Source organism: Sminthopsis crassicaudata, chromosome 2, assembly GCF_048593235.1.
Source record: "Sminthopsis crassicaudata isolate SCR6 chromosome 2, ASM4859323v1, whole genome shotgun sequence".
Taxonomy (NCBI): Eukaryota; Metazoa; Chordata; class Mammalia; order Dasyuromorphia; family Dasyuridae; genus Sminthopsis; species Sminthopsis crassicaudata.
In genome coordinates, this window is record NC_133618.1 from 372,215,233 (window position 1) to 372,229,245 (window position 14,013).

The window sequence follows — 14,013 nt, forward strand, 5'->3', positions numbered from 1 at the left end:
TACAGAATAAGGCAAATTCTGTTTTTAAAAATCTATAAAAACTAAAAAAAATTTGAAGGGTTCTCAATCAAAGTAAAGAGCCTCATTTTTCCAGATGAGGAAACTGAAGCCCAGTAAGACTTGACTATGTATTACATTGGTTCTTTCTTGAAATAGACTATAAAGAAATTACTAAAACCGCAGTTCTTTAATCTCATCTCTAAAAGTAGGATAGTAATGGTGATATTCTATTTATTTCCCAAGGAAACTTTTAATATGTCCAAGGCATTTCTAATATAGACATCATTGTCAAAATGCAGTAAAGCAAATTACATTTTGGGAGGTGGAAGAAGGAGAGAATTGTAAAGGGTTTTTCACAAAACAAGTGAAAATACAGTTTTCACAACATTCACCAATAGCTCTTGAGATTTTAAGAGTTGTTTTAAAAATGAGGTTTTAAATTAAAAACCAACATGGTTTTTTGGTTATACTTAGCTATTTTCAGTTCAGATGAGATGTATATTAAAAAAAAAAAAATACATTTCATTGTAGAAACAAAATAATTTTTTATAAATAAGTTAAAAGGTCCACCTATTTCAATATTCACATTAGAAAAATATACATTTGGTGAAACAAACAATCTCTTAAGACAATTACATATAAATGTAAAACTATGGTTCTGATACTATTAATTATGAGAGTTCAAAATGTTTTCACTCTGGCTCTCTTTCTACCGCCAGTAATGCTTCCAATGTTTCTAAAGGAAGTCCATCAGATGTACTGATATGCACTGTATTACCATCAACATCTGTTACTATAACAATGTCATTAGCCTCAGACACCACCGTACCTGGATGAGACAAGATAAGCCCATCTGAAGTTTGAATAAAAATCTGTTCTTGTTCCTGAGACAATTCCTGGCTTTCATTAGCAATTTCAAAGGCCAGCGTGTCATCTACAGCAATTGCACTCTCCTGTTCCATTTGGACATCTTGTAATGACTCGGGGAATTGGTGTAAATTTTCAGAAGCATTTTCAAGTATGCCCTCAGTGGACATAGATGCTTCTAGTAAAGAGTGATGCTGTGATTCCAAAGAAGTTCGGCATGAGTTGTCTGTGGGCACATCTGTTGACAAAATCTTTTCAGGCTTTGATGTTAGCTTATGAATCTCATTCTCTGGATTAAAACATTCCTGATGAGATTTACAATCCTCATTCTCTCTTCTGTTATGAATTTCATGTCCAGACCAAGAGGAATCTTTATCAGATAACACAGTACAAGAGAAATCATTAATGGCAGATTTGTCAGAAGTATTCTGGTCAGGAGGGTGATCATGAACTGAATATTCAGGGAGCAACTCTGGTTGTTCTTGAAGCAGGCTACCTGGATTTTCCAACTGGGAATAGGTTTGTGTTCCTTTAACAGCCTGGTACAGGATGACAGAACTTGCAGGTTCATTCTTGCTTTCATCAGCAAATGTTTTAGGTGGCTCATTCTTGCCTTCTACTTCAGCAACTGCTTTAGGTAGCTGGCCATCCTGTAACATTTGACTTCCAAAATCGATTGCCATATTATAAGTTTTTTCTGAAGACGGAGAAGTGGTGCTATTAAGATGGAGCTTCAAACCTAAATCATTTAGGAAAAATTGAACATGGAAACATTTTGTCATTGTTTCAAATCAATTGCAAAAATGCCCAAAATGCAATGTAAATAAGAATGAGCATAAAATATATCACCCAAAAAATATACAATCAGAAGAGATGATGAAAGCCATGTGGTGAGAGCAAGTGCTGACTAAGTAAGAACAACAGTATGAAAGAAATTTTAAAAGATATGGAGGAAAGCCTCCCCAGAAACAGACAATGAACATGGACAGGAGAGGCTCAGGAATACTCCCACCAATTAGATCACAGAACCCCTAATTTCTCAAAATACTGAATTACAATTATATGCTTGTGTCTTATCCATGTGTTATATTCAGTTCCATAGTGGAGGATCCAGTTTCTTATCTAAATTCTGTATCTCTTCTTTTTTTTTTTTTTTTTTTTAATTATTATTATAGCTTTTTATTTACAAGATACATGTATGGGTAATTTTTCAGCACGGACAATTGCAAAACCTTTTGTTCCAACTTTTCTCCTCTTCCCCCCCTCACCCTTTCCCCCTGATGGCAGGTTGACTAATACATGTTAAATATGTTAAAGTATAAGTTAAATACAATATATGTATTCTGTATCTCTTCTTGAGCCAAACATACAGTTGTCTACACAACTAGTTTTCACACAGAAAGAATAAGCTTTGTTAATTAAATATGAACAATTATTGAATTTATATTAATTCCTTATCAAAACCTAAAGAATGAAATCTTGCTATGTGAAACTGATAGCAAAATTCATGTTGCAGAATAATTTTAATAGCTAAGAATGATTTCATTTATATGCCTATATTAACAAAGATCATAAGTCTTTCATTGTTGGGGGGGGGGAGGAGGGAGAAGCATTTTTTGGTGCCCAAAGCTGTGGTGTTGGTCACTACTGCCCTAAGGCAAATTTTCACATGACAGTAGTACTCTGAGGATTATACTAAAAATAATTTATTTGAATCTAATCATTATTCTAAATGGCATTTATATAATGCTTTAAAGTTTGTAAAAACTTTGACATTTAAGCCTCACTAAGAACCCTCTGTACAACAAGTATTATCCACTCTTTATAAATAAAATTGCAACTCAGAAGTTAATTGTCTTGTTAATGGTCACAGTTACTTTCAGAGGCAGAATCTGAACCTAGATCTTCCTAACTCCATTCACTACCTCTACCTCAACAAGAAGCTACTCTAAAAAGCAAAACAGAAAGGAAGCATTTATCACTGCATTAGCCTGCAGACTACTGACAAACAGTATAGCAGATAAGAGGAAAGGAAGGCTAGAACTCAAAACAAGGTTAACACTCAAAGCAATCAAACCACTTGAACAAAGACAGCTAGAAAATAAGTGGCTATTTTTTTTCCAGCATTCACTTCTATCTCTACAAAAGAACTCCTAGTTTTGCTCAAAACTCAGCTCAAGGACTGTCATTTCTCTACATAACAATGTCCCTATCCACAAAGAGCTTACTATAAAGCAAGGGGGCTGCACTAAAGCTTAGATTCAGAAAAACTTAAGTTTGGATTCTACCTTAGACACTTATTGTGTGTCCATGAACAAGTCATAATCTCTTAGTCTGTTTCCTTATCTATAAAATGGGGATAACAATACTAATCCTATAGTGTTATTTTAAGAATCAAATGAAAGAACATATGAAAAGCATTTTGTGCCAAATAAATACTAACTATTGCTACTATTATGTGAAAGAAACAAGAGGCATTATGTACTGGGAGAAGGTTGGCTTCTATGTGGAATAAAATTCTGGTAGGTTTCATACAGGACATGGCACAAAAGCTGGGCAAAAAAAAAAAAAATTTCAAAATAAAGTATTTTTGTAAGCAATGGGGAGTTACAGAAGAAGTGAGTGATGCTCTCAAGATATTTTCATTTTAAATAAGACTCTTAAGAATCTAAAAAGCCTTCAAACACTGAAGGCAATAAAATGGTCATTCCTTAGTATACTACTCTTAAAAATTTGTGAATAACCTGAAATCATACTGAATAATTAGTGCATCCAATCAACTGAGTACCATAAGAATGTTACCTTCAGTGTTAACTTGGCTACACAAAAGAATGGTTTTCTCCTGGAGTCCATTGTGACTAGCATAATCATCCTTCATGTTCTTGGATCCACTTTCTATCCTGGTTCTTTTGACTGATACTGGCACTTCAAGTATCTACAAATAAAAATCAAATTCACTAAACAACATGAAAAATTAAACCTTTTCTGACTTGTCATAATGTTATGAATGTTTAAGATTTAAAACTACAACAATTCAATGTTTTTAAAATAAAAGTAACAAACCCTGACACAGCAATGACATTTCTGTATGCTTATAAGATTTATAAAGCAATTTCCTCACACTGAGTAGAGAATGTAAGTATAATTCTTTGAAAATGTAATAGTATCACTCTACTCAAAAAAAAACAAACATGATAGTTTCCCTGTTGCTTATAGACTAAGATGAAAACTCCTCAACTTGATATTTAAGGACCTTCACTTTGGCTCCAGCTTTATTTTAAAGCTTTATTTCACAAGACTCCTTCCCTTCACATATTCAATGTTCCAGCCAAAGAGCCTTATTCCTAAACTTAAGTCTTCTGCCCAAGCTGTCTTACATGCCTATAAAGTCTTTCCTTCTCATAAGAATCATTAGTTTTCTATACAGAACATGTCAGGGGACATTCAGCTGGTTTCCCTACATGTTAGAGTTGTCTCCTGTCTCAAATTGTTTTATATTTATCTATGTAAATGTTTTATGCCCCCATGAAATGTCAAGGGATTGGTGATCAGCAGTTTTATTTTCTTTTTATCCCTTCATAAATGTTTAATTTAAATGAACTGCTACCCACGCACTAGCATAAATATAGCAGAATGTGTCTGAAACTGTATTAAAATACTTATAACTATTTTTTGGGTGGCAATTGACTGGAAATTGAGTGGAAGCTCTTCAACTGAGGCATAACTAAATAAGTTACTGTATATGAATGTGATGAAATTATTATTGTTCTAAAAAAGAAATGATGAGCATGTTGATTTCAGAAAAGCCTTGAAAGACAAAGAACTGATGCCGAGTGAAACAAGCTGAACCAGAACAACATTGTACATAGTAAAACTAACACTGTATAGTGATCAACTATGACAAGACTTAACTCTTTTCAACAATGCAGTGATCCCAAGACAATTCCAATAGACTTGGGATGGAAGATGCCATCTGCACCCAGAGAGAAAACTAACTATAAAGACTGACTGTAGATTGAAGCATATTTTCATTTTTGGGGCGGGTGGGGGGGAGGAAGGGGGAGAGTGCTTTACTTTTTCTTTCTAGTGGTTTTTTATGCCCTTTGATCTGATTTTTCTGGCACAATATGACAAATATGGAAATATGATTAAAATTATTGTATATTTTTAACCTATATCAGATTACCTGCTATCTTGTGAAGGGGGGAGGTTAAGAGGGACGAAGAAAAAATTTGAAACCCAAAAATCTTACAAAAATAAATGTTGAAATTTATCTTTATATGTAATTGGAATAAAATACTACTGAATTTAGAAAAAGTTTGGTTTTTGTTGACATAGTAATTAATCACAAATCATTCAGATTGTGTATGTATTTTTTCTAAAGAAATAATTAACTAATCAATTCCAACTTACATCTATAAATTTTAAACCACATTAAAACTTTTATTATATCCTATATATCTCATATCAAATCAGCCTAATTCTGCAAAAGGAATACCAACTTCACTATTTCAGAGTAGCAAAGGACTTTTTTTAACATTCATTTTTTAAAATTTCATATTCCAAATTGTTTAAGATCACTGTATTGCTGAAAATAGCTAATAATTCACAGTCGATTACTGTACAATATTACTGTTAACTGTGTACAATGTTGTCCTGTTCCTGCTCATTTCACTTTGCATCAGTAAGTCTACTCAGGATTTTTTAAGAACATCCTGCTCATCATTTTTTATAGCACAACATTATTACATTTTGATCATATACAATTTGTACAACCAATGCTTAATTGGTGGACTTTCCCTCAATTTCCAATTCTTTGAGATGACAAAAAGAGCAGCTATATATGTTTTTGCAAATATGTCTATTTCCCTTTTCTTTAATCTTTCTGAGATACGATCCTACTTGTTGGAATATTGTTAGAACAGAAGGTACACAGTTTTATAGCTTTTTGAGCATAGTTCCAAATTCTACAGAATGGTTGAACCAATTCACAACTTTACCAACAGATATATCTGTGTACCTATTTTTCCCATGATCCTTCAAGCATTTATCATTTATGATAGGTGTGAGGTGCTACCTAAGATTTGTTTTAATTTGCATGTCTCTAGTCAATAGTGATTTAAAAGTATTTTTTTCATGTGACAATTGAGAGTTTTGATTTCTCCTAAAAATGCTTATATCCTTGAATCATTTATCAATTGGGGAATGGCTCTTGTTTTTACAAATTTGGCTGAGATCTCTATATATTTGAGAAATGAAGCTTCTATCAAGAAATTTGCTATAAAGATTTTCCCTAGTGTACTCCTTTCCTTCTAATTTTTTGGCTGTATTGTTTTTGTTGTGCAAAAACTTTTAAGTTTCATAAATTAAAATCATCCATTTTACATTATCTATATATATAATTTTATGATCCTCTCTATCACTTATTTGGTTATAAACTTCCCATACCCATAAATCTGACAAGCAAATTTTTACATGTTCCCTAATTTATTTAAATTCCCTTTTACATTTAAATTATTTATCCATTTTGGCTTTATTTTGACATACAGTCTACAAAAGTTGCTTTCCGGCTTTGCCAACAATTTTTATCAACTGGCAAGTTCTTGCTCCAGAAACTTGGATCTCTGGGTTTACCAAACATCAGATTATTACATAGCCATGTGTTGCATACCTAATCTATTCCACTGATCCAATACTCTTATGTTTTAGCCAGTACCAGATCATTTTGTAATAGTTTGAAATCAGGTAACACTGCCTTCCTTCAAAGTTTTCTTTTCATTGATTCACTTACTTTTAAAGGAACTCACAATTTAATAGCTATTATTTGAATGAATTCATTCAAAAATTCTGGACTTTCAAAAGTCAAGAATAAACACTATCTTTTGTCCCTTTTTTGTATCCCCAAAACTTAGCACAATGCCTGGCACATAGCACACCCTGTAAAATGTTATTAAAATTATTATATTATTCATATATTAAATAAGTTAATTCCATTTTATAAGTAAGAAACCCTGAATCAGAGAAGTCAAGTAATGTCCTCAAGCTACAAAGCTGGATACCCTCTGGTCCAGCAGTGTCCCTACTGGGTCTGTATCTCAAAGAAATTATAAAAGAGGGAAAAATATTTATAGCAGCTCTTTCTGTGATGGCAAGGAACTAGAAATTGAATGGATGCCCATCAATTGGAGAATGGCTGAATAAGGTATGAATGTTATGAATATTTTTGTTCTATAAAATGATAAGCAGACTGATTTCAGAAAAGCCTGAAAAGACTTACATAAACTGATGCTGAGTAAATTGAGTAGAACACTGTACACAGTAATAGCAACATCATATGATAATCAAGTATGAGACACTTAGCTTTTCTCAACAATGTAATGATTCAAGACAATTCCAATAGACTTGGGATGGAAAATGCCATTCACATCCACAGAGAAAAATATGGAGACTGAATATGAATTGAAACATACTAATTTCACCTTTTATTGTTACTATTATTTGATTTTTCTTTCTTGTGGTTTTTCCCTTTTACTTTGTTTTTTCTTTCAAAAAATGATTAACATGGAAATATGGTTTTTGAATGATTGTACATTTGTAACATCTGTCAGATAGGGAGATAAGAGAGGAAGGGAGAAAAAATTTGGAACTCAAAATCTTACAAAAATGAATGTTGAAAAGTATCTTTACATGTAATTGGAAAAATAAAATATTGCTGAAAAACAAAGTTACAAAGCTGGAAAGTTTAACAAAGCTGAGATTCAAAGCCTGATCCTGCATTTTTCAATTCAATTGAATAAGTACTTATCTACTACATGCCAGAATATATGAATTCAAATACAAAAAAATAAATAAATTCAATTCCTGCCTTCAAGGACCTTACATCCTACTATTGGAACACAGGAAATTAAATATATTTTTAAAAATAAAAGTGATCTCCAGAGGGAAACCACTAACAAATTGCAGGGATAAAGAGAGGCTGCTTCAGAAAAGTACTTCATCAATGGAACACAACTTCCCCCCCACACACAATCACCTACCTCATTTTCTCTTTTCTGTCCAGTAACTTTACCTAGTCCTACTTCAACAGCACTGAATATATTTGGGGGGCAAATGTCATTCTTTTTTAGTTCTTTCTTCTGTAGAAGCTCTTCTGTAATTCCTAGTGACTCAGCAACCTATAATTCAGGAAAAATAACAAAAAAAAACAAACATTCAAGAAATTAACAACTTTTCAATGACAAGTAAATAATAACTACTTGACTAAACCTAGTTTGGCACACAGAATCCCTCTTTAAGTTAGTCACTATATAATAAAATGGGAACAAAGATATAAGGTTAGAATGAGCAATAGTAAAAATGGTTATTCCCCAAAAGTCAAGTTGCAATGTTAGCAAAGTTTAGAAGAGGACACTGCAAAGGTTTTAAGACTTCATAGTTCTCTTCTGGGGAGCAGAGGGTGGGGAGAAAGTTTATCATGAAATTGACTTAGCACTGAGGCAGATTTCTTAATACTAGCTTACATTTTCTTAAAAAAAAAAAAAAAAAAAAAAAAAAAGCATTCCAGTTCTCCTTATAATAGCTCTTGAGAGGTAGTAGAAATATTATAAACCCATTTTACAGATGGGAAGCTATCAGAAAAGTAAAGTGAATTCCTCAAAGTCATATAGTTAGTAAAAGTCAGAGCCAAGATTGAGACTTAAGTTTCTAGGCTCTTCTCAAGCTACTACCCCCATACCTATGACTACTCCTCCTAGGGACAGTCATTGGTCTATTTCTTTCAAAACAGTCATGCATACTGAGTTAAAAAGTGCTTTTTCCCCATTGTCATACGCACATCCATAGGATGAAAAGGGAGGGATAGGAAATTACATAGATATTTCCAACATAAACCAAAAGAAAATAGAGGAAGGGGAAAAAGGGTTCAGGCAAGTTTTGAGCCTACCAACCTTGACAGTGTCCCCTTAAAAACTGATGCAATGTCATTTCTCCATAGAGGCTACATCACTGATGGGCTACCTACAAGAGATGGATTTAGATGGATGTATACAGCATTAGAGAAAGACAAATTCTGGTATGTGAAAAGGATGAAGTCCACATTTTGTGAATTAAAGTAAAACAAACAAAAAAAAATAACACTAGAATTCAATTTGTATCAAAATAGCTTGTTAAAGGTTCAGTTTTGTTTACTAGAGTGTGTAAAGTTCTAATCCTTACTATTAATAGACATTTGCAAGTCCAGCATTTCGCTCCAGTATATTAAAAACCATCTTGTTTTCAAGGCTTTTAAAAAATATTCACAAGTGTTTAAATATATAATATTTACCTTTTTAAAGATACCTAAGAGCAGCATCTAGTAAATTTTAAGGAGCTATTTAATAAATGAACTTTTAGATTCTCTCCATAGATACTTAAAATAAAGTACATAAAAATATATCAGTTTATCTTGCTTTCTATTCTAGTTCAATAAAGTTTAATGATAAATAATATAAATGAATAGTCAAAATAGACAACATAATAACTCTAACCATCAATTCAGTTAAACTGAAATGAGAGCATCTGTGCTCAGTAGTGAAGGAGATGGAGAGTTTACATGAGATGTAACTTCCTACAGTCTTATGATATAATAAAGAAAAAAATACACAGATTATCATAATGCCAAATAGCAATCATATTGTCTAACATTAGACAGAATTATGACCACACCATGTGAGATCTAATGAGGAAGATGAATACCAAAAGGAGTGTGCCAGCAATCTGAAAGAAGTGGCATTACTGTTGAACTTTATAAGATGGATAATAAAATATTTACTGATTGACTGATGGAAATTCAATAGAAGAGGAAGTCATAGGGAATGGTATGCACAAAAGCAGAGATGCAGTAAAGCTTAGATCATGTTTATTAGGCAGTTTAGGCAGAATGTAGTAAATGCAAAGGACAGTAAAGAATTTAAGTCTGAAAAGTTAGTATCAAATTATGAAAGATCCTGAATTCTAAACAGAGTTTATCCAAGGTAAAGATATGTAACCCCAAAAGCTAGCCACAAAAAAGTGGTAAGATATTAATAATAATACATTACTTCCATCTTCACTTGTAAAAGGACATTTTTAAAAAATAACTTAAGTATACAAACTCCCTTTTCCTATGCCCATTACCTCATTGTTTTTTATTTCCAAGGGTTGCTGAGAGCTCAGAACAGAGTTACTGAAGTAATCTTGACACATTTTCTTAACCATCTTATGCAACTCTTCAAATTCTTTATATACATCTGGGAAAAAAGGCTTTGCTGGGTGATTCTTTTCAACCTTTAGTGAAGAAGAAGAAAATCTAACAGATGAAGCAATAATATTTAAAAGTATAATCAATTATTATTATTATAATAAATGGCATACTGTTACTTTTAAGATTGTTACTGTCCCAAAAAGTCCTAATCACATTACCCTTTTGACCCCAATCCAAAGAATTTTTCCTCATAACTAAGAGTATAGGTAAGCAAAGCAAATAAACTCATTGGAAAAATCAGATAGCATGTGCTTCATTCCATTTATGGTCCTCTACCAACTTTGTCAAAAGGAGGGAAACAGGATTCATTGTGCCAACATCATAGTTCATTTTTTAAAAAATGCAGATTTGTTCCCCATTAACAAGTTCATAAGTATTTTACGTCTAATTAGAATAAAGTAGTCACAGTTGGAGGGGAGCAGAAAATTATGAATACTAGCTCCTCAGGTCATTCAAGAACAATCTTGTTTCTATGGCATGATTAAGAGGGAAGAATGGGAAGGGATCGAGAAGGGGAATCCTCCAGTGATGTGTAACAACACCATGTCTCATGATTTATCCCCCTCATAAAAGTTTAAACTGAAAGTGACTTTGAAATTATCCAGTTCAACACTATCATTAAAACTTAATCCCAGAAAAGTTATACAAGATCACACTGGTGGTAACAATAAGTAAGGATTCAAAAACAATTTATTCCAAATCCACTATTCCTTCTACTGCATTGCCAAGGCAGATATAAACATTAAAAGATTCCTGCTGTCTAACTTCTACCCGTGGGTTCTAGTTCTTTCTTCATGACAGACTTTCAAATAAGCTATCCCTTCTCCCATGCCAAACCTTTCACCTTCCAAGTACAATATGCCTAGTCCTTTGCCCATTCCTCACTTATGTTCCTAGATGGCTAATAATCTTGATTGGATGCAGTATGTTGGCTCAGTGAAGTAAGGCTCCAGAGGGGCATGATGTCAGGAAGAACTGAGTTCCAGTTCTCAGTCTCAGATACTTAATTAGTTATGTGTGACCTTGAACAATCTCTTAACCTCTGCCTTTATTCACTGGAAAAGGAAATAGCAAATCATTCCAGTATTTCTGCCAAGAAAATCCCATGGATAGTACAGGTGTGCTATGGTTTATGGCAGTGATCCTCAAACTTTTTAAATAGGGGGCCAGTTCACTGTGCCTCAGACTGTTGGAGGGCCGGATTATAGTAAAAACAGAAACTCACACTCTGTCTCTGCCCCTCAGATAATTTGCCATAACCCAGCTGGCCACATCTGGCCCTCGGGTTTGAGAACCCCTGGTTTATGGGGTCACAAAGAATTGGACAACAACAATGAACTTAATTAGCCCTCTGAATGACACTTAAAATTAGCCATCAAAAATTCAGTTGGGACTACTAACCACTCAAAATATAACTCTTCTTTTCATACTAAAAGCCAAATTATGATATTTATCTCCCTACTCAGGATTTCTATCTTTAGAAGTGGGGTTTATAAGATTAAGGAATCTGAGAAGGAGATGATGATAGAGAATGGAGAGCAAAATGGGAAGACAGCATGAGAGGAAAATAAAGTGCTGATCCATGGCAGAAGCAAGTGTTACAAATGTACCTACAGCGGCTCAAACAAGAAGATGAAAAAATGCCTACTACATCATTGATTTAGGGCTGCAAGGGACCATGAAGATCACTTGGTCCAATCTCCTCATTTTATAGATAAGTAATTGAGGCTCAAAAAGGCTAAATGATTATCATCTCAAATGAAGAAATTGCCTTTCTTTTTGTAAGGGAAAGCGATATACTTGTGTACTTGATCCCACTAACATAAAATTATCATTCCCATTCTATTATCTCTAATCTCTTAGGTCTTTCCTATTGGCTACAACCACACTCATGTTTCCTCTATATCTAAAAAACTAAGTTTATGATTTCTTCTTACTACCATTTTTTCTTTTTCATGGCTTAATTCCTTAAAAATACAATCTACATGCTATTGTGGTGGTGGTAGTAGTAGTAGTGGCAATGGTGGTAGTAGTAGTAGTAATTTGCCCAGGATCATACAGCTAAGAAGTGTCTGAGACCAGATTTGAATTCAGTCCTTAATGACCCCCTTTCCTCCCCACTGACCCTCTTTTAAACTCTCTGCAATTTGCAATTCACTTTATCATTCAACTGAAACTTCCTCTTCAAAGTTATCAGTGATTTTTCTTTACTAAATCTAATGGCCTTTTCTGAACCTTTATTCTCCTCATCTCTCTGTAACATGTTATTGGCTGCCTCCAACTGCCTACAAACATATCTATGTTGCCTTCAATCCTCAAAAAAAAAAAAAAAAAAAATTCCCAATCTATCCTTGCCAGTTCTCTCCCTTCCTTCTTTTTGTGGCTAAATTTCTTTAGAAGGTTGTCTACAACACATACCTCCAGTGTATTTCCTCTCACTTCCTAATTTCTACAATCTGGCTCCTAACCTCATCTTTCAACTAAAACTGCTCTCTCCAAAATTATTAGCATCTCTGATCAATAGAATTCCAAAGGACTCATGATAGATAAATGCTATACACCTCCATTCAGAGATGTGAAGCATATTTTTTCTTCCTTTTTCTTGGGTTTGTTTTGTTTTGGGGTGGTGGTTTTTCCTTATCCTTCCTGTCCTCACAATTTCAACACTGCCAAGATTATACGATTATTGATTCTGATGGACTTGGCTTTTTTCAACAGTGAGATATTGAGAAGATCATCCAATGATCTTGTGATGATGAGAGCCATCTACACCCAGAGACAGGAATTGTGGGAACTGAGGGTGAACCACAACATAACATTTTCACTTCTTTTGTTGTTTACTTTTCAATTTTATTTTTTTCCTTTTTGATCTGATTTCTATTGTTCAGCAAGATAATTGTATAAATACATATGGCTATATTGGACTTACATTCATGTTCACCATGAATAAAAAACAAATAAATAAAATAAAATGAAATTACTTGCATATCTTCCATGTCTCTCTTGTATGTAAATCAATACTTATTGTCCTCCCCACTAGGAATCTGTGAGCCAATTTGAGGTTTTAGTTTTGTTTAGTTTTTGTTTTTGCCTTTCTTGTATTTCCAGTGCTTGGCATAGTGCTTGGTCAAATAAGTACTTAATAAATGCTTCTTGACTGATTTTTATTCAGGGTCACATAGCTATTCAGTCTCTGAGGTGGTATTTATATAGCACACTTATCTATACTATTCAGTCTCTATCACTGCAGTCGACAAGCAAAATAAACAACCAGACACTTTCTCACATGTCAAATAGTGACGTGATATTTGCAGAAATCTTTTGCACAGAAAATTCCAAACACCTTAGTTCATTTTAAATGAAAACATTCAACTTTCTAAATTATTAAGTATCATCATCTGAAGCAGTATATATTTTGTAGACAATAAGAATACTCACCTTCATGAGAAGAAATTCATAGACGGTTACAAGCTTGCTTAGACGTGGTAGAACCAGTTCCATTAAATCTTCATGGTCACACTGCTGGAGCAACTACCAAAACATGATACTTAGCAATTTAAAAAAGCTCTGCATGTGCTTCTAAATATCCAACAAGCTAGTAATACTTTTCTTGTATTTCAGATTTAAAATTCCATATCTTAAAATCACGCACATCACAACTTTTCGGAACCTTAGTTTCCTCATCTGTATAATGGGGCATAATGCTAGTAGTACTTACCTCACAGAGTTGTTATGAAGATCAAATGGGATGATACATGCAAACTGCTTTGCAAATTTTAAAGCTCTACTCCATATTCTTAATATAAGGCAACATATTCCTTTTATGGAGGATTCTGGTCATTAGAAATGTCTTTTTTAACATAAAC

The 14,013-nt window shown here is 33.4% G+C and overlaps 1 protein-coding gene across 4 annotated transcripts in view; it reads right to left on the bottom strand.

The window, feature by feature from the left end:
* Positions 1–230: 230 nt before the first annotated feature.
* ZNF839 (zinc finger protein 839) overlaps positions 231–14,013 on the bottom strand; it is a 49,227-nt gene continuing 35,444 nt past the window's right edge. For all 4 annotated transcript variants that reach the window (XM_074291213.1, XM_074291211.1, XM_074291212.1 and 1 more), the window contains exons 4-8: positions 13,586–13,678; positions 10,021–10,170; positions 7,905–8,042; positions 3,670–3,802; positions 231–1,606 (exon numbers count right to left, since the gene is read on the bottom strand). In XM_074291213.1, the coding sequence (XP_074147314.1) occupies positions 693–1,606; positions 3,670–3,802; positions 7,905–8,042; positions 10,021–10,170; positions 13,586–13,678 (1,428 nt within the window). In that variant the 3' untranslated portion in view covers positions 231–692. The remainder of the gene's footprint in view (positions 1,607–3,669; positions 3,803–7,904; positions 8,043–10,020; positions 10,171–13,585; positions 13,679–14,013) is intronic.